Genomic DNA, 23314 nt, shown 5'->3' with positions numbered 1-23314 from the left:
TCTGCATTTCCAGTAGGGTCACACTATTGTGAAATTTTGACATTTTCTCTGCATAATCTAGGTAAGGTAAGCTTCTCCACAACACCGGAACATGAACTGCATTATTGTGATACAGGGCAGGCTGTAACTTTCTGGCTTTAACTGATCTTTTCACATCTGTGTTGCCAGAAAACCCTCTGGCAACTCATTATGGCATTTTGGAGAAGTGGGATATGGGAATCCCCTGTTACTCCCCTGCCTAATCCAAAAATGATGAAGCTTAAGGCAGACGCACAAAAGGATTCAAATGATCCTTGCAGTTAATGTCCTTGGTGAGTACAATGCTCCCTTGTGCCCTTCAGCTCTGCATTTGGACTGTCAGTCTAGTGACTGTATAGTATAGTTTACTAAGATGCACTATGGGTGATGGTGCTCCTATTAGAGGTTTTGCACATAGACAATAAACATCATTAGATCTCTAAAGTGCAAGTTTCAGTGGTTAGAGAGCTCGGCATTAGCTTTTCAAGAGATTGGAAGCAAGTAACCATTAAATGTTCCTACATGTTAACTAGGGATTGCATAGCTGCTGAATTTATATATTATGCCATTTGTATAGGCTTCCCAAGATAACATTTGTAATGCCTTGACATTTTTCTTTTATACAATGTGATCTTAAAGGTGTCTTTTAATACTCAAGTTTGTTCTACTGCAGTTTAATTCGGCCAATAAAGCAAGGAATTTACATTACTAGAGATGCTGAACATTAAGTGCAGTGTGTCTATTTCTATGAAGGGAACATGTTTTTGTTTTACTTGCCTTTTTTGGTATGTCAAGAGATTTGACAGCCGGACTTTCAGTGGAAATATTAGAACATATTAATGAAAATATGCATATAGGAGAAAAAAGGCAGAATAGGCTGTATTATGTTGGTGCAGAGAAAATTGAAAAAGCCAATACCTTGAATGCTTCAAAACAGGATGATCCCTTATTTATAGGGATGGGTAAATTTTTTCACCTTGTTTTGCCGCAGAAATGACGCCCATAGATGTGTATGGCGTCGTGCGTCAAAAAAAAAAACGCGTGTCAAAATCAGTTCACCACGCGTCAACATTTTTTTGATGCCCATAGACTTTAATGGACGTCGGCAACATTTCGCCAGTGGCTAATTTTTGGCGAAACAAAACAGGTCAAATTCGCCCATCCCTACTTATTTATTGCATCACTGAGGAAGGGAGATGTGGTCTTAATCGTGTGTAAGGTTGTCAGGATCACCATGCAATAAATAAGGGATTACCGTATATACTCGAGTATAAGCCGATCCGAGTATAAGCCGAGGTACCTAATTTTACCTACGAAAACTGGGAAAACTTATTGACTCTAGTATAAGCCTAGACACAACTACAGCCCTGTCTCCCAGCAGCGCACCTTCCGCCAAAGAGACTCCCCCAGCGATCGACCGGACTTCTTTGCAAAGTTGATGGTGACAGAGAATTGTGCAGAGAGTGCTGTGTGTCATAAAACCATCACTGATCTTTCGTATAACCAACAGATGGTGCTGTGTGATATTGCCATCACTGTTAATCCTTTATTCAACCAACAGATGGCGCTGTGTGATATTGCAGTTACTGTTATTCTTTGATATAACCAACAGATGGCGCTGTGTGATATTGCAGTTACTGTTATTCTTTGATATAACCAACAGATGGCGCTGTGTGATATTGCAGTCACTGTTATTCTTTGATATAACCAACAGATGGCGTTGTGTGATATTGCAGTCACTGTTATTCTTTGATACAACCAACAGATGGCGCTGTGTGATATTGCAGTCACTGTTATTCTTTGATACAACCAACAGATGGCGCTGTGTGATATTGCAGTCACTGTTATTCTTTGATATAACCAACAGATGGCGCTGTGTGATATTGCAGTCACTGTTATTCTTTGATACAACCAACAGATGGCGCTGTGTGATATTGCAGTTACTGTTATTCTTTGATATAACCAACAGATGGCGCTGTGTGATATTGCAGTCACTGTTATTCTTTGATGCAACCAACAGATGGAGCTGTGTGATATTGCAGTCACTGTTATTCTTTGATATAACCAACAGAGGGCGCACTGTTATTCTTTCATAAAACCAACAGAGGGCATTGTGGGATATTGCAGTCTCTCCCCAAGTGAACTGTTGGTATAGGAATGATTAAAAGTGACTGCAATCTCAGCTACTGCCCGCTGACCCGAGTATAAGCCGAGGTAGACTTTTTCAGCACATTTTGGATGCTGAAAAACTGGGCTTATACTCGAGTATATACGGTACCCTGTTTTGAAGCATTCAAGGTATTGGCTTTTTCAGTTTTACAAACTAATTCTATTGTATTATGTTGGTGGACTGAATCATTAAAATCTGGTCTGTGTTTAGCTTCACCTTCACACCTAATGGCAATTTTCCAGTTAGTCTATTATTTTTTTAATATACTGGCATTTCTATTTTGCATATTTTGAGCCTGCAACAGAAAAAACTATATTGTTGTCAGGGTTTACTAAACCCAACAACCAAAAATCTTCTGATTGCTGGTGTATGCTATGGTGTTGCAGTTTATTTGCAATTCCCAATACATAGGGGAATGGTCAACATCATGATGCAATGCTTAGCACTACAGAAATCGGGTCCAAGGATTCCAGTAAAAGCACAAGCAAGGAGCTTGTATGTTCTTACCATGTCTGCATGGGTTTCCTTCTACATGAAAAACATACAGGCAGGTTAATTGGTTGTTGGTAAAACAGACATAACAGGGGCTATTAACTAAAATTGTAATTAATCTATTTTTTTTGACCAAACCCTACCCACAATTTTGCCTTATTTATCATAAAAATAACTGGAAAAACAATAAATCGGTGAAAAACTCAAAAAAATCTCGCAAAAACTCGAAATCATTTGATTTTTTTCAGACTTTTCTCCCGATTAGCTAGATTTTTTTGGGTTATTTTTCCGAAAACCCAAAATTTTTAGAATTATCAGGCTAAACCCAGTGCAAACCACAATCTCTTCAAATTGGGATAGGGACATCTGCCACTGACTAAAACATGACCTGAGATACCAGATATTCGGATTTGGGCTTTTTGTGGCATCGCAATAAATCTCGAAAAATTGTAGTTTTCTTTTCTCACGAAAATTTTAGTTTTTCCCCAAAATGCCCAACAAGAAAAAATTGAGTTTTAATAAATAACCCCGAATATGTGTGAATATGATAGGGACCTTAGGTTTTAAGCTCCACTGGGCCAGGAACTGATGTGATTAATGAATATTCTCTATAAAGCTCTGCAGAATATATAGGTGCCATTAGTATAGGTATGTTTGTCCTAGGTGCACAGTTTATTGTGCCTCCATCTGTTTATACCTTTAAATTCTACTATAATTATATTATCCCTTTAGTCCACCTGTAGAAAAATAAAGTCAGATAGTTTTAAGTGGTTATAAGAGCTTACAGTCTATTGCAAATTGAACAGGTCAGGATGGTGCCTTTTCTCTCATTTCCCTTTAATATAAGCAGCTATGGTTAGAATATTCATTTTTCTACTCATAAAAATGTTGATTATCCTTTCACAGGGCCCTGGCAGTGTTTGTGCTTATGTATTGCCAGAATATGAAGGACAATAAAAACAAATCCTTTTTTCTATGAGTTCTAACACCTTACTAGTTTTGGAATTTTGCCTGTCTGACTTTTCTGCCAGCACGTATCAATTTCATTTGAATTCAAGAGCAAGAATATGGAAGCAAAAAGTACTAAACTCCAACAAATAAAGCTGCTAACTAGACTGCAATTTATTGAGTAGATGTTAGCAATAAAAAAACTTTAAACTTTTCAAGAAATATTCAATGTTAAGTATTTTCTATAATGACAAACGTCAACGTGTGTTTGTACAGAAGTGTCTAGACTCTGGACTTGCCAGAAAACACTATGAAACAGGCAAATAACAATGAATAGCAAAAACTATCAAGGATAAATGAAAAATATTGTGAATAGTTGCAAACAATAAGACATTATACAGATGCAGCCACTTTGGTTTGTCTGTTTGACACAGAATAACTAAACACAGATATCCCATTTATCTCATTTAACACAGAAAACTGTGACACAACATCCCATCTAATTAAAGCATTCACCATTGTGAACAATGGTGCTTTGGTATGCTAATGAAAAGGTTAAATGCATTAAATGAGTTAAGATAACTTTAGATAACACAGTTTCTTCAATTAACTCTGAGTCATGACGCATTTAACTCACAAATCCAAGTGGCTTCATCTGTAGGTAATGGATTCTATTCTTAATCACAATGTTCATTTATCCCCCAATTACCTTACCCTAGGCCAATTATTCTCACATTATTACCTTTGGGTAATGTGTGAAATTATTATGGCTTGTTCCGCAGAAAGGTTTTCGAATTACTTCTAATAAAAATGACTATTTAGAGTATCTAACACATACCTCAGCAATGGCACTGGCAACAAATTCTTGTCAATGGTTTAATTGAAGCAGAAAGTGGTGTTATTACTCTGTAAATTGGGCTGGATCCTGACTTGTTCATAAAAAATGCATATTATATAAGACTTTTTTGTTCAGCAGAACCAAAGATTCATAAAACGATGAAGATTTTTGTAGCTATTTAGTATATTTGACCTAAGAGAAATTAAAACATATACACTGTACATACTGTACATAGATTTGTGAAAATAATAACTATTAGCCTCAGACTATGGAGGAGCCTCTAAAGGCTCCACCACACTTCGCACCACTTCGTCAGACGTTAATTCGCAACACATACGCTAATTCATCAAATTGCAAAGTTATATCTCGGCAGATGAACTCTGGCGTCAGTGTGAGCATTTCATAGCAAATTTTTGCTACTGTTAATTTCTGGCTAGCAAAACTTCCTTAACACACTTAGGGGCCAATTCACTAACTTGAGTGAAGGATTCGAAGGTAAAAAACTTTGAATTTCGAAGGTTTTTTTGGGCTACTTCGACCATCGAATGGGCTACTTCGACCTTCAACTACGACTTCGAATCGAAGGATTCGAAGTAAAAATCGTTCGACTATTCGACCATTTGATAGTCAAAGTACTGTCTCTTTAAAAAAAACTTCGACCCCCTAGTTCGCCATCTAAAAGCTACCAAAGTCAATGTTAGCCTATGGGGAAGGTCCCCATAGGCTTGGCTAACTTTTTTTGATCGAAGGATATTCCTTCGATCGTTGGATTAAAATCCTTTGAATCGTTCGATTCGAAGGATTTTATCGTTCGATCGAAGGAATTATCCTTCGATCGTTCGATCGAACTATCTGCACTAAATCCTTCGACTTCGATATTTGGGGGCAGATGTATGAAGGGTCGAATATCGAGGGTTAATTAACCCTCGATATTCGACTAGGAACTAAAATCCTTCGACTTCGAATATCGAAGTCGAAGGATTTAGCGCAAATGCTGCGATCGAACGATCGAAGGATTATTCCTTCGATCGAACGATTAAATCCTTCGATTCGAAGGATTTTAATCCAACGATCGAAGGAATATCCTTCGATCAAAAAAACTTAGGCAAGCCTATGGGGACCTTCCCCATAGGCTAACATTGACTTCGGTAGCTTTTAGCTGCCGAAGTAGGGGGTCGAAGTTTTTGTTAAAGAGGCAGTACTTCGACTATCGAATGGTCGAATAGTCGAACAATTTTTAGTTCGAATGGTTCGATTCATAGTCGTAGTCGTAGTCGAAGGTCGAAGTAGCCCATTCGATGGTCGAAGTAGCCCAAAAAACACTTCGAAATTCGAAGGTTTTTTACTTCGAATCCTTCACTCGAGCTTCATGAATCGGCCCCTTGAAGTCGAAGGATTTTAATTCCTAGTCGAATATCGAGGGTTAATTAACCCTCGATATTCGACCCTTAGTGAATCGGCCCCTTACTGTACGCTTAGGTCAATATAAATAGGTCGAGTACATAAAGGTCATATATGTGTCTTTATTACAGATTTTGGTGAAATTGCTTGAAGTGGCCACTTATTATTAAAAATTTCCAAGGAAGCAAAATAAAAACAAAAACATGTATATATTGTTCTAAACATGAGCTCACGATACAACAAATGTGGCACGACATTCAAAAATATTAAAAAACACCAGTGTTTTTTTACTGTTTTATAACTTTTCGGCATACAGGATATGATGTCACTGACATAAGATTAAGGAGGATGTAACTTCATCTTATCAGTTCACCAGATATAACCTGGCAAAGCAGACTCTGGCGAAAGGGGTAACGTAATGGAAACTTTGCACTTTAGTGAATTTTGCGGAGTAACAACCATTCACCTGAGTGAAAATTTGCCTTGTGAAAGGCTGTGAAACTTCTTCATCGGTGTACTCTTTTGCTACCGTATTGTCCTCCATGTCTGTGAATTGGCGATGTCCCTGCAGATTGGATTTCTGGTGACTTTTCATTAGCGACGGCCACTTCAACGTTTAGTAAATTTGCCCCTATAACCACAAATTGGTTCTATATCATCATTGAAATGTTTTTATGCTTCACCCTCTTATATTGTGTATGATGGTTCTGCACATAAATAGTGATGGGCGAATTTGCGCGAAACGGCGAAAAATTCGCGAAACGGCGCTGGCGTCTCGTTTTTGACGCCGGCGCCCGTTTTTTCCGCAAATTTTCACGGGCGTTTCACGAATTTATTCGCTGGCGGCGAATCGCGCAAATTCACCGCGAATTCGCGCCTGGCAAATAAATTCGCCCATCACTACACATAAAGAAACAATGCACCGAGTCTTGATAAGATGACATAACCTTAAATGGACCAATACCAGGCACTGGTTCTGTTCTATAAAGTAACTAATACAACTGTTAACCCTGTTTTTGCAGTAAACATTAAATAATCTTAATGGAACTCTCAGCGATAAATCAATAATTATATTCAACGTGTGCTCCAATATACTGGTGTCAAATTTTACTGTAAAAAATTACTTTTGGAAATTTTCCAACACAAACACATGTAATAATGTTCATCCCTGTGCATAAATCGAGGCACTCATGACAGATACGTTTAAGTATATAAGGGGTTATTTAATAAAGAGGGGCAAAGTGTCTTTCTGGCCTTGCACAAAGATATGCCTTAGAAGGGGCCCATGGGCTCAAATGACATGAGTTACACATCTGCTTTGCACAGACACAGGGTAGAAGCTCTATATGAATTGTCCATTAATGGGCATAAATGTGCCGGAGTGCAAAATAACATACCTGGAGACATGCTTTAGTATTCATTTATGATTATCTACACAATATATGCTGAAATATTAAGAAATGTCTCAGGGGCAGTTATCAGTGAAGAAAATGATGAATGGAATCCAAATCTTTTGTTGATGTTGTGAAAATGTTTGCCTATTGGCTTCTTAGTCTTGTTTCTCTTTGTCTGCAGATGATAGCTTCGGATGGCACCCAAGAAAGCTTTCCAGTCACTGTCGACATCATAGTAATCGATGCAAATGACAACACTCCAACTTTCTCCAACATTTCTTACAATGTCAAGATTTATACAGACGTGAAACCAGGAGAAAACATCATCCGAGTAAGTCATCCCCATCAATGCCAATGTCAATCTCATGTTTTCATGAGATATAGTTCATGTTGATAGTATACACTGGTTTAACTGGGTATGACATACAATGTCAGTGAGGGAATATATCACAATGAATATTTATTTGAAGAATATTTCTTAGTGATGAATCACTTCAGAATTGACACAGATCCCGACTTTGATTTGCCCTGAATTACTATTAAATACATCAGTGTGAATCAATTTGCTGCTGGTTCAGTTGTCTGTGTAAGTCAATGTAGTTCCTATAGGATCTGACTTCTATTTCAAGTGTGTTGGGAGTGGTGGCCATACGCAGGGTCTATGTTTAGTCATTTCGTCCCCTTCTGCTTGATTTGTGAAAATCTACATTTTTGATACTTCTATTTGCATTATTGATATTTGCTTTATTCATATCTCTATAACTGGTGACAGTTGATCAGAAGCAAAGTCATTAAGTAAGTTTAAATAAAGTAGTGTGAATATTGAAAATGCACCACCCATTCTCCGCTATAGAAACTTGACAGGCTATTGCTGTTGGATTTTCAAGATTTTTTTTTTTCCAAAATCGAATTCATAAAACTGGAATTTGAAAATATTTGATTATTTGCTGTAACTAAATCTTTTATTATTTGAATTTTTGATTATTTGAATTTTAATATATTTGTCCCATTGTTGGACAGTCATTTATTATGGATCTGTGGCTGAGCATAGACTTAGTACTTTGTTTGCTAGCTACTGCTTCCAGTGAAATGGCCTCTAAAACCCTATAACGTAGTAACTGTTTGCCAGAAGAAACCTGTTAGTTCAGTTTACAACTAATAAACTGGTTTAGCCAAACATATCGAAGGCATAGGGGCAAATTCACTATGCGCTGAAGCGCGTAACGCTAGCGTCAATTCCCTAGCATTGGCCATTTTCGTTACTTCGCAAATTCACTAACGGACGCTAGCGTAACTTCACTAGCATAACTTACGCCTGGCGAATTTGCGCAACGGACGTAACTACGCAAATTCACTAATGCACGCATTGTTCTGAACTCTACCTTTTACACTAGACTTCCTTCGCACCTCAGACCAGACGAAGCGCAATAGAGTAGATAAGGATTTCTTCAAAAAAAGTTAACGCTGGCGTTTTTTCTATATTATGGGTGATAGGCTAAAAAAGATCGAAAAAGTTTTTGGGGCTCCCCTCCTTCCCCCCTACATTTCTTAACTCATGGCAACTTAACTATACAGTGGGCACATGTGTAGGGCAAAATAAAAATTTTATTTGATGTTTTGAAGGTTTCCCAGGCATTTGTAGTGCTGCTACATATTCCTCCATTGAAATTTGAATTTGGCACCGTATGCAAATTAACCATCGCTAGCTTAACTTCGCTTCACTTAGCGAATCAACGCTAGTGCAACTTCGCAACCTTACGCTAGCCCTGAGTGCAACTTTGGATTTTAGTGAATTTGCGAAGCACTGGCGAAACTACGCCTGTTGAAGTGCGGCGAAGTTACGCCTGGCGCAACTACGAATCTTAGTGAATTTGCCCCATAGAATGAAAGTCCCAGACAGATATATATTAGGAATATGTACCTCCCTTGACAGACCGTGGTTCTACCTGTAATTTTTGTTTTGATGCACAAATTGAGTTTGCTGTCATATTACACTCACATTTGAAAGTAAAATTAAAAACAAGTAAAAAATAAAAACTATTAAAACAAAAATGTTTTCTGTGTAAAATACCAGTCACAAAATGAGAATACTTATTAAATGAGTTCCATAAATAGAGTGGATTGCATCACAGTAAATTATGTGCTATGTACAATGTACATTATACAATTATGTGTTATGTACAATTTTCAGGAGCACTCTATCTTTATAATAGAGCCCGTTCCCCACAGAAAAGGGATTGGGTGCAATATGTAGGACTGAATTTGACATATTATTTTTATTTATAATCTAGACTTTTTACTTTATTCACATTAAATGGATACACTGCTATAACTTCTACTTTGTAATCTATGGAACCTATTGGAACACAAACACTCAAATGTACAGGAAGAAGATGTTACTTGACATGACAGTTATTTTTTTTCCTAAAAAGTTTACTTTTGAATATGTACAGGGGTAAAAAGAGTAATGTGATTCTTCCAGTTACAGCTTTTCCTAGTCATTAGTTTATAACAACTTGTTTTGTATTGGATATTAGAAAACGCTCATCCTCAGTACATTGTCTTCAAGGATTTGATATTCTTCTGTTTGTGCTCAAGCTTTAGTGGACCACCTTTGTCCATGTGATTGGAATAAGAGGCCATTATTTAATTAAGAAGAAACATATTCAGGAAAGCATTCAGTGATAAATGTATAATTGTACCCTTTCTGAAAGGTTGAAACATTTCCCTCTGTAACTATGATTTAGCCTGAAACATCTTGATATGCACATTACAGTTAGAAAATAATATTCATGCCCAGGCAGGTGGATATGATGTGTGCCATTTGGTGTTTTCTCTAGAGTTTAAGCCATTGTCACACTTGAATTGGACATATGCCGTGACAGCTGTTCAGACTTGTTACATGTGGTAATTAAGATTGAGTTTTATTATCAGAGGTGAGTTAGAACCGTACGATGAAATCAAGATAGCGTGGTTTAGAGAATACAGGCTCAGCTGGAAGGTCACTCTCTGGAAGTGGCTTAGATTCTGCAACAGAGACCATGTGTAAATAAATAATGAAAAATAAGCTTTTTGCCACTGTACTGGTTTTCCCTGCAGCATTATTGATCTCTTTTGAATCTAGATCATCATAGATATGATAATTCTAAAAGTGAGAATGCAGTTACTCAAGTTCTTGCCAGTGCTAGTTTGCATTCCTAAAAAGAGTGTCCTTGAACATAAAGTAAATTTGTTTCAGCCTATGTTAATCCATATTCATATTTTATGGACTTTCTTACCCTTGATTTGATGTTTAAAGACTTTGCTTACCAGGTTCAAAGCACCTGTGATAAAGCCATTGTTTTGTGACTCATATTTCAAGTTATTTTTTTAGGATAGTTTCAGTTCACATTTCTATTTTTGTTATTGAAGTTAAGCCGGTGAAATGCATTTGCCTAAAGGGAAACTAATATGTTTTTACATACTTTATTAAAAAGATACTATTATTAGAAATGATAAAAATTATAGAAAATGTTTCTTTCCCTTTGAGATATTGTTAGGAAATGGGTTATGCAAATGGAAATAGGGTAAGTTTAGAAACTTACGAAATTCTTCCTGATGTTACTGAGGAAATCTTGGGTATTTATTCTTTGTTGCTTGAATCTTGTGGAAGAGCCTAAAAAAAATCCAAGGTTTCCATAAGTGTAACCATACAGCAGTTGGAGAATTCTCAACAATTCTTCACAGTTTAGCAGTAATTGGACTGAAAGTTTTCCATCCAAACAAATGCTGAAGTACCCATTGCATTTGCAGGTTTGATCTTCTGAATTTTTAGCAAAAAAAAAAAAAAATGTTAGAAGATATGAGAAAAATTAGTAAATATAAAAATTAGATCGTTGGGAGAAGAGGAGAGAAGGGAGAAGTTTTTATGTTGGTCTTAGATAAATCAATCATTAAATAAAGTAGTAGTTATCCACTCTCCTCCAGCCAAGTGTCAAGACAGTTTATCAAGAGTGGTGATGAAATAGAACATATTGTACTGTAGTACAATATGTTCTATTTTAGAACATAGAACATATCGAACATATTCTACTGTAGTTGGACCAGTGTTGTGTACTTTAAGGATCTATCATTAGTCCATGGCTTTTTAATTTGTTCATAAAAAACCTTTAAGGTTACATTGTAGTTACTGGCGCTGTGTTTATTGATGTTACTAAGTTTTATAAAAGAATACATGTCATGCAGAGCAATTGAAAGTTTGAATATGTTGTGTACTAGCCAGTAAATAGGGTCCTGCCTTGATAAATGCATGCTCAGTATGTACTTACACATAAGCCTTCTGAGAACCAGATACCCATTGGCATGTATTGTCGTAGACTGATATATTCAGGTGTACTTCAGTAGTACAGCAGACCAAACAGTTGCAAAAGTTCACGGCCAGTTATTAGTATGTGTTTTGGTTGCTTCCACATCTGCTTCGTCAGAGGGGTTGGTCAGGATGCTATGCACTAGGGTAAAAGTATTCATCTCCACACCAATAGGCATCTATCTGGCCCAGGCTTGGATAGGGGCATATGCTAAATATCTTAAGGTATCTCTATAAATTGAAGCAGAAAAGCAGATGTTAATAGCTGGGAAGCTCTATAGTTGTGAAATATTTGTTGGAGCCAACATAGGAGGCAGAGGTTTGAATGATAGAATGGAAAATAAAAAACATAAGGTTGGAATAGAAATGTAACTAATATATTGATGTAACTCATACATTAATTCAAATTAAAAATCTAATTTCTGGATTTATCTGCTTTGTGGTTGCTGAGCAAAATATCCTCAGTACATAAATAATGTTTTTTATTTTCAGTCTAAAGTGAAAAATTATAGAAAGACAAAATGCAAAGAAAATGTCAGACTTTTTTTTTTTTATGTACAGCTTACAGCTCTTGATGCAGATGAAGGAATTAATGGACAGATTACCTATGAAATCTTGGCTGGATCTCAGGGAAAATTTGAGATTTATGGCAGAACTGGTGTCATTACAATCTCCCCGGGAATGACAGTGTTGGTGGGAGAAACGTTTGCTTTAACTGTGAAAGCATCTGACAACGCTCCTCTCAGTCAAAGAAGGTACCACTTTCGATCAAGTTGGGAGTCTTTATTTTGCATCATAAACAAAAGAAAGAGTCTGTGTCAAATCTACTAATCTTAGATCTACATGCACTCAATTGGTTCTGTGATGTTTTTTACCTATAGTTCTTTAAATTAAGAAGGCTTATTTGTATTATCCTTTACTAAATTAAAGAACGAGTCCTGTCTGGTTTAAAGGACTTTTTAGCTTTTGTATTTGTACCAGGGGGGAGTAGCTTCATTTGTAACATTACTTAGAAGTATATAAAAGGTTTAGTAAGGGCCATTTATTTTATTATCTGTTTGAATTCATATATTCATTTTGTTTATTCCCTTTGGCTTAAGCATCATATTCCACATACAAAGTAATGCAAACAGCTCTTAAGATCAAGTTATTGAATATATGGAATGTTGTGATTATATGAGCAGTTTTATCTTACTTTTCCAGAAGTTCTATCACAACAATATACATTGAAGTACTTCCACCAAACAACCAGAGCCCTCCACGCTTCTCACAGTTGATGTATACTCTTGAAGTTAGTGAAGCAATGCGGATTGGAGCCGTTTTATTAAATCTACAGGTAAAGTATATATTAAGGTTTTTTTTTATAAAATCGGACATTTAAAAATCATGAATTTTTCGGAATTTCAGAGGATGGAAAAGTCATAATCTGAAAATCCAGCATCTCAGACCTGTCAAAGTTGCATATAGTCAATGCGAGAAGTCCCAATTGTTTTTTGATGTGCACTGGGCTACGTGCAATACCCCAAAGTTTTTGAAGTTTTGGGGTAAAAATGTTTAGGAAAATGTAATAATAAATAAGCGTAAAAACCCTGAGCAGATTTGATCGGAGTTTGTAGCAGAAAATATTGAGATACATTTGAACTTTGATAAATAACCCCCTAAGTGTTTTTTTTAACTTGCAATTAGAATTCAATATTTTAAAGAGTAGGTAAAGTTGCTGTAGCCAGTAAAAATGTTACAGGCCAACCCTTTTGAAATAAAAAAATAACAAAAGTGGTATAAAGGCGATATTTATTGGCTAACTAATATAATCATAGCAAGCTTTCAGAACATTTTAGTTCCTTTTTCAAGCTGATTACAATGAAGCTGAGGTGTTCTCTGGTATATATACAACATTCAGCTGAGTTATATTAGTATTAGCCAATAAAGGTATCACCTTTATACCACTTTTGTTTTTGTTTTTTTTATTTCAAAAGGGTTACCCTGTAACAAAGACTAACTAAGCAACACATATAATAAAAAATATTTTTTTGATTCTATGCTAGGCTATTTCTGGGCTTCTCTGTGATTATATATATATATATGATAAAATGTATTTTTTATTTCTTTCAGGCCACTGACAGGGAAAGGGATCCAATTACATATCTAATTGAAAATGGAGATCCTCAGAAAGTCTTTAATTTGTCTGTGAGGTAAGATGACCGTTATCACTCATCTAAACATTAAATACATGTATAGACTTTTTATTGTACAACTATTCCTGTATTTTGTTGTATAAAGAAGAGCAACTTTGTAGCTCATGTCAAGGCTAAAAATGTGTTTACAAAGTATCTAAACAGCAAACAGCCTGCCATTCTCAGAGGTGGAAAGTCCCATTGTTTGGAGAACTTTTCAGCAAGAAGTTCTATGATCTCCTCCTAAACGATTCTCTATGGAGAAGATTTAATAACTTTTGATTCAACTTTTCAGGATTTTATTTTTTTGCTCCAAAAATTGCAAATTCAAATTTGAATTTCAGAAAACTCAAATTTAATTGCAAAAAAACTTGAGAACTTGAATATAAAAAAATGGCATCTAAAAGCTGCTGAGTTCATGTAGAAGTCATTGGGCGTTGCATTAGCAAAATTCAATATACTTTTCAATTTGAGTTTTTAAAATATATTCCAAATTTGGCTTGTTGAAAACGATGGGTAGAATGTTATTTCACTGCATTATTTTCTCCTGTTTTTACATGATCACGTTTTTGACAAGTTTTTTTTTAATAAATAAGCAAAGATTCGAGATTTACTAGTTTAAGAGTTTTTCAAATTAAAAAAAGTTGAAAATTTGAAAATTCTAATTTAAATCGGTTTCCAATGTAATGGTGCCCAAAATATGGATCTTTATCTACCAGTAGATGGTCATCTGGCAACCAGAGGCAGATCTCTGGAGAACGTTTATTTATGACTGCCTCCTGGATGCCTCCTATCATTTTTTGAATTTTTATTTAGAAATAAGTAAAAATGGCTGTTATTAATTTCAGGTTTTTATAGCGTAACATTATTTTCTATAACACTATAAAAAGGACCTTGACAGTCCCCTTTGAGAGCTAGGTCTTTATAAGATAGCATCACTAAAAGTAGACCCCCATATAAATAAACTCAGCCCTAGTGCTATAGTTATAATAAATGTACTTAAAACATACAAGAACTGCTGCAGCCATGGTCATATGAATGCATTCTTCTGTGCAAGCAGAAATTTTATGATACTTTTCAAATTATGACTAAATACATTTCCCCAATGCTGGTATTTTTTAACTAAGCATTCTACATTGGTTTCAAACATAAATACATGCTCTGTTTTTGGTGTCCCTTTGGAGGGTTTTTGCTTAAAGCAAATTATTTACTGTATATATGCAGGTAGCTAACCTTTCAACATATAGGGGCACATTTACTAAGCTCGAGTGAAGGATTCGAAGTAAAAAAACTTAGAATTTCTAAGTTTTTTTGGGGTACTTCGACCATCGAATAGGCTACTACGACCTTCGACTACGACTTTGATTCGAACGATTCGAACTAAAAATCGTTCGATTATGTTAGCCTATGGGGACCTTCCCTATCAGTTTTCTAAGGTTTTTTTGATTGAAGGAAAAATCATTCGATCAATCAATTAAAATCCTTAGAATTGTTCGATTAGAAGGATTTTATCGTTCGATCGTAGGATTTGCGGTAAATCCTACAAATTCGATATTCCAATTCGGAGGATTTTGCCTCGAGGGTCGGATTCGAGGGTTTATTAACTCTCAATATTCGACCCTTAGTAAATGTGCCCCATAGTCTACCCAACATAAAGTAAAATTACTATTTTACAACAATACCTTTTCAGTAGTTTTCCTATTTTTGATAAATGGAAATTCGTATATTTACAAAAACATTGAATTCAAACAAGAAGCACAATGAGACCCTCGGTGCTAAAATAGGCAAATATTAAATATCTTTATGTTTTTGTTAAGAATAACTTAAGTATAATTGTACATTTATCCTGTAATTGTTCAACAACTACCTAAGAGCAAATGGCCCTGCTAATAACAAGACTGGCTTTGGAGAAATGTACCGGCTTTAAATTCTGTTACAGCTGTAAAAGCAAATGATTAAGCCTTGTGCCAACTGGCTGGCATTCTGCAATAACTGGATTTTTTGCAGTCCCCTAATCTCTGGTATAGAAATAAAGAAATGTACTGAAATAGGAAATATAGAACTTTTATAGATTTCTTTTTTATTCTGCTCTTCACTAGTCTTTCCAATCTGCTTTTTTTAAATTGGTATTACGAAGACTTCTAACCGTGTTAGAAAGATATAGAAGGCATACTGTAGCTGAAAAGTTTAATTAATTTAGATCATGAAAGGGTAAAGTAATGTTTAATCTATGGCTTGTAAAAGGAAAACATCCTTTTAGAATTCACCTTTATATGTAATATATTTTGCAGTTCGACACCCACAATACAACATTCATTTTCAGAATTCCAGTGCAATTCTTCCCAACAGAATCAATATTTTGGGCATGGTACTGAAGGCAAAACATTTTAGCCAGAGTCGATATAGGACATGCATTATAATTACATACCTTTCAATTGCATGCAGTTCAAGTGGTGCAACTGTAAGCAACCAAGGTGCAACACACAAATGGAGCCTTGTTGTTAAGGGCTCTATTTTAACTTTGTACAACTGTAAATTGACCATCATATGTCCCTTGATTCAAAGAGCATTCTTCAATGAACGTCTGCATCACATAAATGTCAAATTTGAGTCACTACCTAATTAAGTTGGATATTAAACTTTAAAATTATGGTTTTACTTAAGATTAGTGATGGGCGAATTTTCGTGAAACGGCGAAAAATTTGCGAAACGGCCGGCGAATTTTTTCAGGTGAATTTTCGCGGGCGTTTCGCGAATTTATTCGCTGGCGGTGAATCGCGCATAAATTCGCCCATCACTACTTAGGATCCCTGCCAAGTGTGACCAGATCTTCTAAGTGGAACCAAACAAATATTTCAAACACACATCTCGACTTTCATTAGGGGGTTACCTTTTGCAAGTAGGTTTACTATTTAGCCATAGAATCAACACTGATTTATTATTTTTAATTCAATTTAAATGTACATTATTTAATTTGACTATATTTTTAATTACTGATATTAAATTATGATTCCTAACTCATGCATTATGTTGGTTTTGAAAATATATCAAGCTGACTTCAACACCCTTGTTACTGCTAACAAACACCTTCTTAGTGTCCTTTTTTCATTCATCCTCTTCCTATGCCTGATCTATTACTTTCACCAAAGGACAGGAGGAAGCCATAAGAGCATAATATAAAAAATTTTGGTGACCTCTGGGTTGCATGTAAGCAATGCAGTTAATTGCATGTGTGAGAACAAAACAAAACAGAAAAATCTGAAAACTTTAAGTGATTATAAGAAAGTAGAATGTTTTTTTCCTTTTTCTTTTTTAGTTCTGGGCTTTTATTGTTAGCAAAAGCTTTGGACAGAGAAAGTACAGATCGCTACATTTTGATAGTAACAGCATCGGATGGCAGAACAGACGGGGTAAGTTGCTTATTTTTACTGAAATTGGTATCCTGTAAGGCAGTGGTGCCTAGTGAGTATTAGACAGGTTAGAGAACATTACCAAAAGGGATGTCTGCGTTCATTTAATCAGAAAATAATATACTCTGGTTTTCTCACTGTAATGTATTTCACTTTCAATGGAAACAAAAAAACCTTCTGATGATGGACACATCTGGTACCTGGGTACCACTAATACATTTTAGTTCAAATCACAGGTCTAAAGCCATAGTTCAATTAATACATTTTTTGAAAAGGTGGAGAATTGTTTACCTTTTTCCACAAAAACAAAAGGCAGTGCTCTTTTTTGCCCAGTAAAAATACTATTCTCTATTGAAACATCTGTTTCACAATTCATATAACGCATTGATGTAGGATTATATTTTGACAACCATTTTTAGGGGCACATTTACTAAGGGTCGAATATCGAGGGTTAATTAACCCTCGATATTCAACCATCGAAGTAAAATCCTTTGACTTTGAATATCGAAGTCGAAGGATTTACCGCAAATTCTTCGATCGAACAATCGAAGGAAAAATCATTTGATCGAACGATTTTAATCCATCGATCTAAAGATTTTCCAAAAATAGCTTAGAAAGCTTATGGGGAAGGTCCCCATAGGCTAACATTGAGGCTCGGTAGGTTTAAAGTGCCGAAGTAGGTAGTCGAAGTCGAAGAGACAGTACTTTGACTATCGAATGGTCGAATAATCGAACGATTTCTAGTTTCGATTCGAAGTCGTAGTCGAAGGTCGAAGTAGCCTATGCTATGGTCGAAGTACCCCAAAAAAAACCTTCAGAATTCGAAGTTTTTTTACTTCGATTCCTTCATTCGAGCTTAGTAAATGTGCCCCTTGGTATTTGAAACAAATATTTTAGCAAACTGACATTTGAGTGGCTTTTTGATCTCTAGACTAAAGTATTGCTCAGACATAGTGGGGCTGAATTTTTTTCTGTGTATGAATATTGGTGGCAACTATGCAATTATTATTTAATTTCATTTGTGAGAAGTGTTCCTCCATCTAAAAATTCAGCTCAGTTTTCTGGAGATGCTCATACAGTGGCAGATTTAATTAAATTCAATTTTATTAAAACAGTTTTTAACAGTTTCCAGCATATCTATAGATAACCTCTAACTGGAAAATCATAGACAATCATAAACAAAAAAAAACTGGATTGCACTAAAATCACATCATACCTTTCATTTCAGTTACCAAATACTTACTTGTTTAACTCACATTTTAAATTAGCCTGTTTGTTATTATTACATAATTGTGATTATTGCCTCTGAGGAAATGAGGAGTATTGTTTTAGTCATTTACAGTTTGTTGCTTCTATTGCTTAATTAGAACCAGTATTTCATTCTACAGGAACTGATCCGTAAGGTGTTTTATGTGTTGATTCTCTCTGACCTCAAATATCCCAACTGGTTTTTAATTCAATGTCATGCTTCAGAGATTTCGCCCTTTTGTTTAGCAGCCTCACTCCATTATTAACCACATGTTTTTATGATGTCCTTGCTATTTGTACATTATGGCAGATGTCATTTTATCATGGCACATTTAAACAAACTACATAATGTGCATAATTACATAGCTTTAGCTCTGCTGCTGACATGGAAAGGAACACAAACCAAGGTGCAACAAGCAATCAGATCGCTGCAGGGAAAGGGACATCTTAGAAATAATTAATAATTTAGTGCAATTTGTGGAGTAGCATTTATTATTGTGGTAATAAGGTTGGGTGTAAGTCACAAGCAAAAAAATGTAGAGGGCATGAAAAATCTATACTGACAACACTTAGCTGGGCTTCTGAAAGCTGTATGACATTTCTTTGTCTATTTACAGCTATATAAATTTTATGGACAATGTGGCCTATAGGCATTGGTGACTTCTAAAGGATAATATGATAATAAAATACCACATAATTATGGTGTCATTGTCCTGGTATTGTAACCAGAAATCTGAAACTTTACAGCTAGAGAAACATTTATAACAAATTAAAAATTGCCACATGTGATCTTCATACCTATCTAGTTGGCCATACACCTTAAGATTTGCTCATTTGTTGAGGTAATACACTCACCAAAATGTAAACACAATGGTTCCATATAAGTTATTCAGTTATTCGATAGCTGAAACTAAGCTGAAACTAAGCTGGCCCTGGGGTGTGGAAGTTTGTGGTATCTGGAATCTTATTGAGGCAAGTGTTTATTTGCATGCCTGGAAGTGTGCATCATTGAAAACCAACCACTGATATTGTATGCTGTGAGTTTTTGCAGGCCTCCTCCTCTTTTTAATGTTGGTTGTTCTACTTTGACATCAATGGTCTCCTTAATGAGTCTTTCAAACAGGGTTGGACTGGAGCATTGGTTGTCCACCAGGTTCCAAACTTTCACGGCACCATCATCGGAGTTCGAGCATGTGCACCGGCGTTAGGGATGGGACAATTTGACCCGTTTTGTTTCGCCAAAAATTCACGCTAGCTAGCGCCCATTAAAGTCTTTTTTTTTGACGCACGCCGCCATACAAGTCTATGGGCGTCATTTTTGCAACAAAACAAGGCGAAAAAATTTGCCCATCCCTAGCGTTCAGGCATGAGCAAACTCTGGACTGCCACCCATCATTTATTTTGTCATTCTTCTTGGCTATAGGGTTACATGTCACCACTTGTTGAATACTATAGACTTTTCATGAGAAACTACTTCAAGAAAAAAACAATGACCCCCTATTTAGAACTGAAGATTTTCAATGTTATATATGTAACTGGAAAGCCCAAATGCTACAATTACTTACCTAGATGCCAATATCTGTAATTTCTCTTTCCAAACTTCAGGTAATAACAGGGTGATCGTGTCTGGCACATTCACAATTTCTTTTTTACTGTCTACCGTTTTTACTTTTAATGTAGAAGTAAAAGTTGTGAATGGCTTTCTGCATGGCAGTTTTTCTACAAATGGATTTGAAACAGGAACATTACATATCATTTAGAGGCATTTGTTACTGCAATGTCCTTGCTAGTACCTTTAGAAAAAGATGACAGCAGAATAAAAAATAGTGCTAAAAACTAAACCAAGACTAAACCTAAATGGTACCAGGTTTAGAGTTCAGCTTACTGGTAAAAAGATGATATAAGTATTAGTTATTATACTATTGTATTTATAATGACAACATATTTTCAAGTTCTATATATTTAAACAATAATACTGACAAATATTAGGCAAAGCAATGAATTAAATCAGGAGAAGCAATCAAATACTAGGTTAAATTGGAACAGGTGCTAGGAAGTCTTAGGAAGGGAAAGAGACGGCTATACTTTCCCTTTAGATGTCAGATGTGAGGCATGTAATTGAATACTGCATTCTGTTAAAGAGTCAGCAGATAAATTAAGGAAATAAAACTCTTCAAAGAGGATTGGGTATGATATATAAATGATAAAACATATTGAGTAAGACATCAATACATTAATATTGTTAGAATAGAGGAGAAAAGGAAGAGAAGGAATGGGGTTTAGTGGAATATTATTATGATGCAGAAGGCATTTAAAACCAGAGGATACATCATTAACCTCACAGTATATATCATCATAGGTCATAAGTAACATGGACCAACTGGTTCTTTCTGTCATTATTGTATTTCTCCCAGATTATGTGGCCTAATGATGGCTTGATTATCCTGTTGCTTGTTATATTCCCATTGTTCTGTTGTTAGGCTGCTGGGGGGGGGAAGGGAGAGGGTGATATCACTGCAGTACAGCAGTAAAGAGTGACTAAAGTTATTCAGAGCAGAGTCACATGACTGGGGTCACCCGGGAAACTGAAAATATGTCTATCCCCATGTCAGATTTCAAAATTGATTACATAAAAATCTGTTTGCTGTTTACATAAAAAATGGATTTCAGTGCAGAATTCTGCTGGAGCTGCACAGTTAACTGATGCATTTTGAAAAACAAAACATATTTTTCCTAGGTGGGTAGGTGACAGAACAAGGGTAGAAGCACCACCACTGTATTAACAGGGCAAACACAGGTTGAACCTTTGTCGATATTCCTTAGTACAGGGCAAAATACAAGGTGGCTTGTGCTTATTTTTTTCTCACATTGCACCTTGCTACAGATGTAGTAGATTAACCCTAAATTGTTATTTCACTGGGTGATGAATTGGCAAATCTTACTTGACTGCGCACTCCACAGACCCTCAGGCACTGGTGATGAAGTCAACTTTAAAGGAACTGTTCAGTGTAAAACGAACTATGTTAGAAACATTTTTTATTTTGTACAGACAATCTATTTACCCACTTTACAGTTCCTTAAACATTAAAATGCTCTTAGTGGAGTAACTACAAGCATATAGACCTGGATGCAAAATTGGCTACTATCAACATGCACCACACACCTACCTGCTAGCCTTCCTATTCAGTGAATGGTTCCCCCAGTGGGTCCTGGTACGGCAGGCTCGGGTGTATATATATATACATATATATATCAGTTAGCATGCACTCCGGTCTTGTTTCTTCATTTATTAAACAAATTACTACCTTTTTTTTAGGTTTTAGACCATAACCGAAACTTCGAGGTAGATGTAGTCATTTGTTTAATAAATGAAGAAACAAGACCGGAGTGCATGCTATCTTCTATTGCTTTGAAAACTTTAACCTCAGCACAGCACCTAGGAGCATTTAACTACAAACTAGCGTGTGCGGATGGTGAGGGATTTTATATATATCAATATATATATATATATATTATGGAGGAGTTGCAATAAAATAAGTTTAAACCTCACAATTTCAGTAGTGATCATGAATAGTCTGCCGCAGAGCTTTTAAAATGTTCTCATATTCATTAATACAAAAATTTCATATGTATCCTGAAACTAACCTTGGCCTCTTTAGACCTGAAGTTCTGTTATTGGCAGACAGCTTTTCCTTTTTATCTGGTATAAAATAACTGCAGAGACAAGGGAAAATGTGAATGAAAATAATTTGTTACGTGAAATACATGAAATATCCATTTTGTATTCATTTGTGAATTGTATGTTATAAATTATTTGAATTCTGCTTTTCCCATTTTCTCAATACTCACCTCAATGCTTGCCATTTCCAGATATTGATGAAATCTTGGCTAACCCCTAAGTGAGTTGCTAAAAGCTCAAGTCTGGAAAATTGCTAGGCTAGCAACTCGTTTGTATGCAACTTCTTAAACTCTGGTCGTTCTGATGGCTGTTTTGGGAAAGCAAACTTTGAAAAAGCTCTAATGTGAAGCTGTCAAAGTTTGTAACAGTTTTTCTGAGTTCATAAAGCCTGCCACATGTCAGAAATGGTCATGATATGAATCTTTTAAATATATATTGTCAGGCTAATAAAACAACTAAAAGGTTAAATAGTGCATTTAAATCAAATCATCATACTGGTTTCATACTGTTGTTACAATGGGTAACTTAAACATTCTCAAAGCAGTGGCGGCAAGGTCATATCTGCCCTCTACACATTGGAAAGTATTGTGAGGGTGGGCACATTGCATAGTAAATGCAGTAAGGACATTGTGCAATACTTATTAGGATGTTATTTAGGAGAGAGGAGGGAAGTCATAAGTGCCTCCCCTTTTCCCTCATGAATACAGGGCTGCCAATACAGACAGCACTGTATTCATGTGGCAGATTCAAGTTTCTGAGAGCAAACACCTGCATAATATGCGACAGAGCAGAAGTGAGAAAAAAAAAGATGGCGGCTTGCACCTGTTTTTTGCACCTTCGACCCTGTCCTGCACTAAGCTCTGTGTGCCTCCCCTTTTCCCTCATGAATACAGGGCTGCCAAATACAGACAGCACTGTATTCATGGGGCAGATGCAAGTTTCTGAAAGCAAACACCTGCATAGTACAAGACAGGGCACAAGTGAGCAAAAAAAAAAACATGGCGGCTTGCACCTGTTTTTTGCACCCTTGACCCGGCCCTGCATTAAGCTCTACAGTGCTCAGGGAAGGGTCAAGGGAAGAACAGTGTTTCTAAATCTTTCTTGTTTGATGCAAATGTGTTCCCATCAATTTTCCCTTTTTAAAGCAAATTTTAAAGAAGTGTGTCAAAATGCATCACCATAACAAATCTTTCTATT

General features: G+C 35.9%; 1 protein-coding gene across 1 annotated transcript in view; it reads left to right on the top strand.

Annotated features, from left to right (window-relative positions):
- LOC108695740 (protocadherin-15-like) overlaps window positions 1-23314 on the top strand; it is a 555442-nt gene that overhangs the window by 321123 nt on the left and 211005 nt on the right. The window contains exons 14-18 of the mRNA XM_041570198.1: window positions 7443-7592; window positions 12168-12361; window positions 12810-12942; window positions 13719-13798; window positions 17097-17190. Coding sequence (XP_041426132.1) covers window positions 7443-7592; window positions 12168-12361; window positions 12810-12942; window positions 13719-13798; window positions 17097-17190 — 651 coding nt within the window. The remainder of the gene's footprint in view (window positions 1-7442; window positions 7593-12167; window positions 12362-12809; window positions 12943-13718; window positions 13799-17096; window positions 17191-23314) is intronic.

Source organism: Xenopus laevis, chromosome 7L (assembly GCF_017654675.1).
Source record: "Xenopus laevis strain J_2021 chromosome 7L, Xenopus_laevis_v10.1, whole genome shotgun sequence".
In the NCBI taxonomy this organism is placed as follows: Eukaryota; Metazoa; Chordata; class Amphibia; order Anura; family Pipidae; genus Xenopus; species Xenopus laevis.
This window is presented reverse-complemented; position numbering and strand designations above follow the sequence as displayed.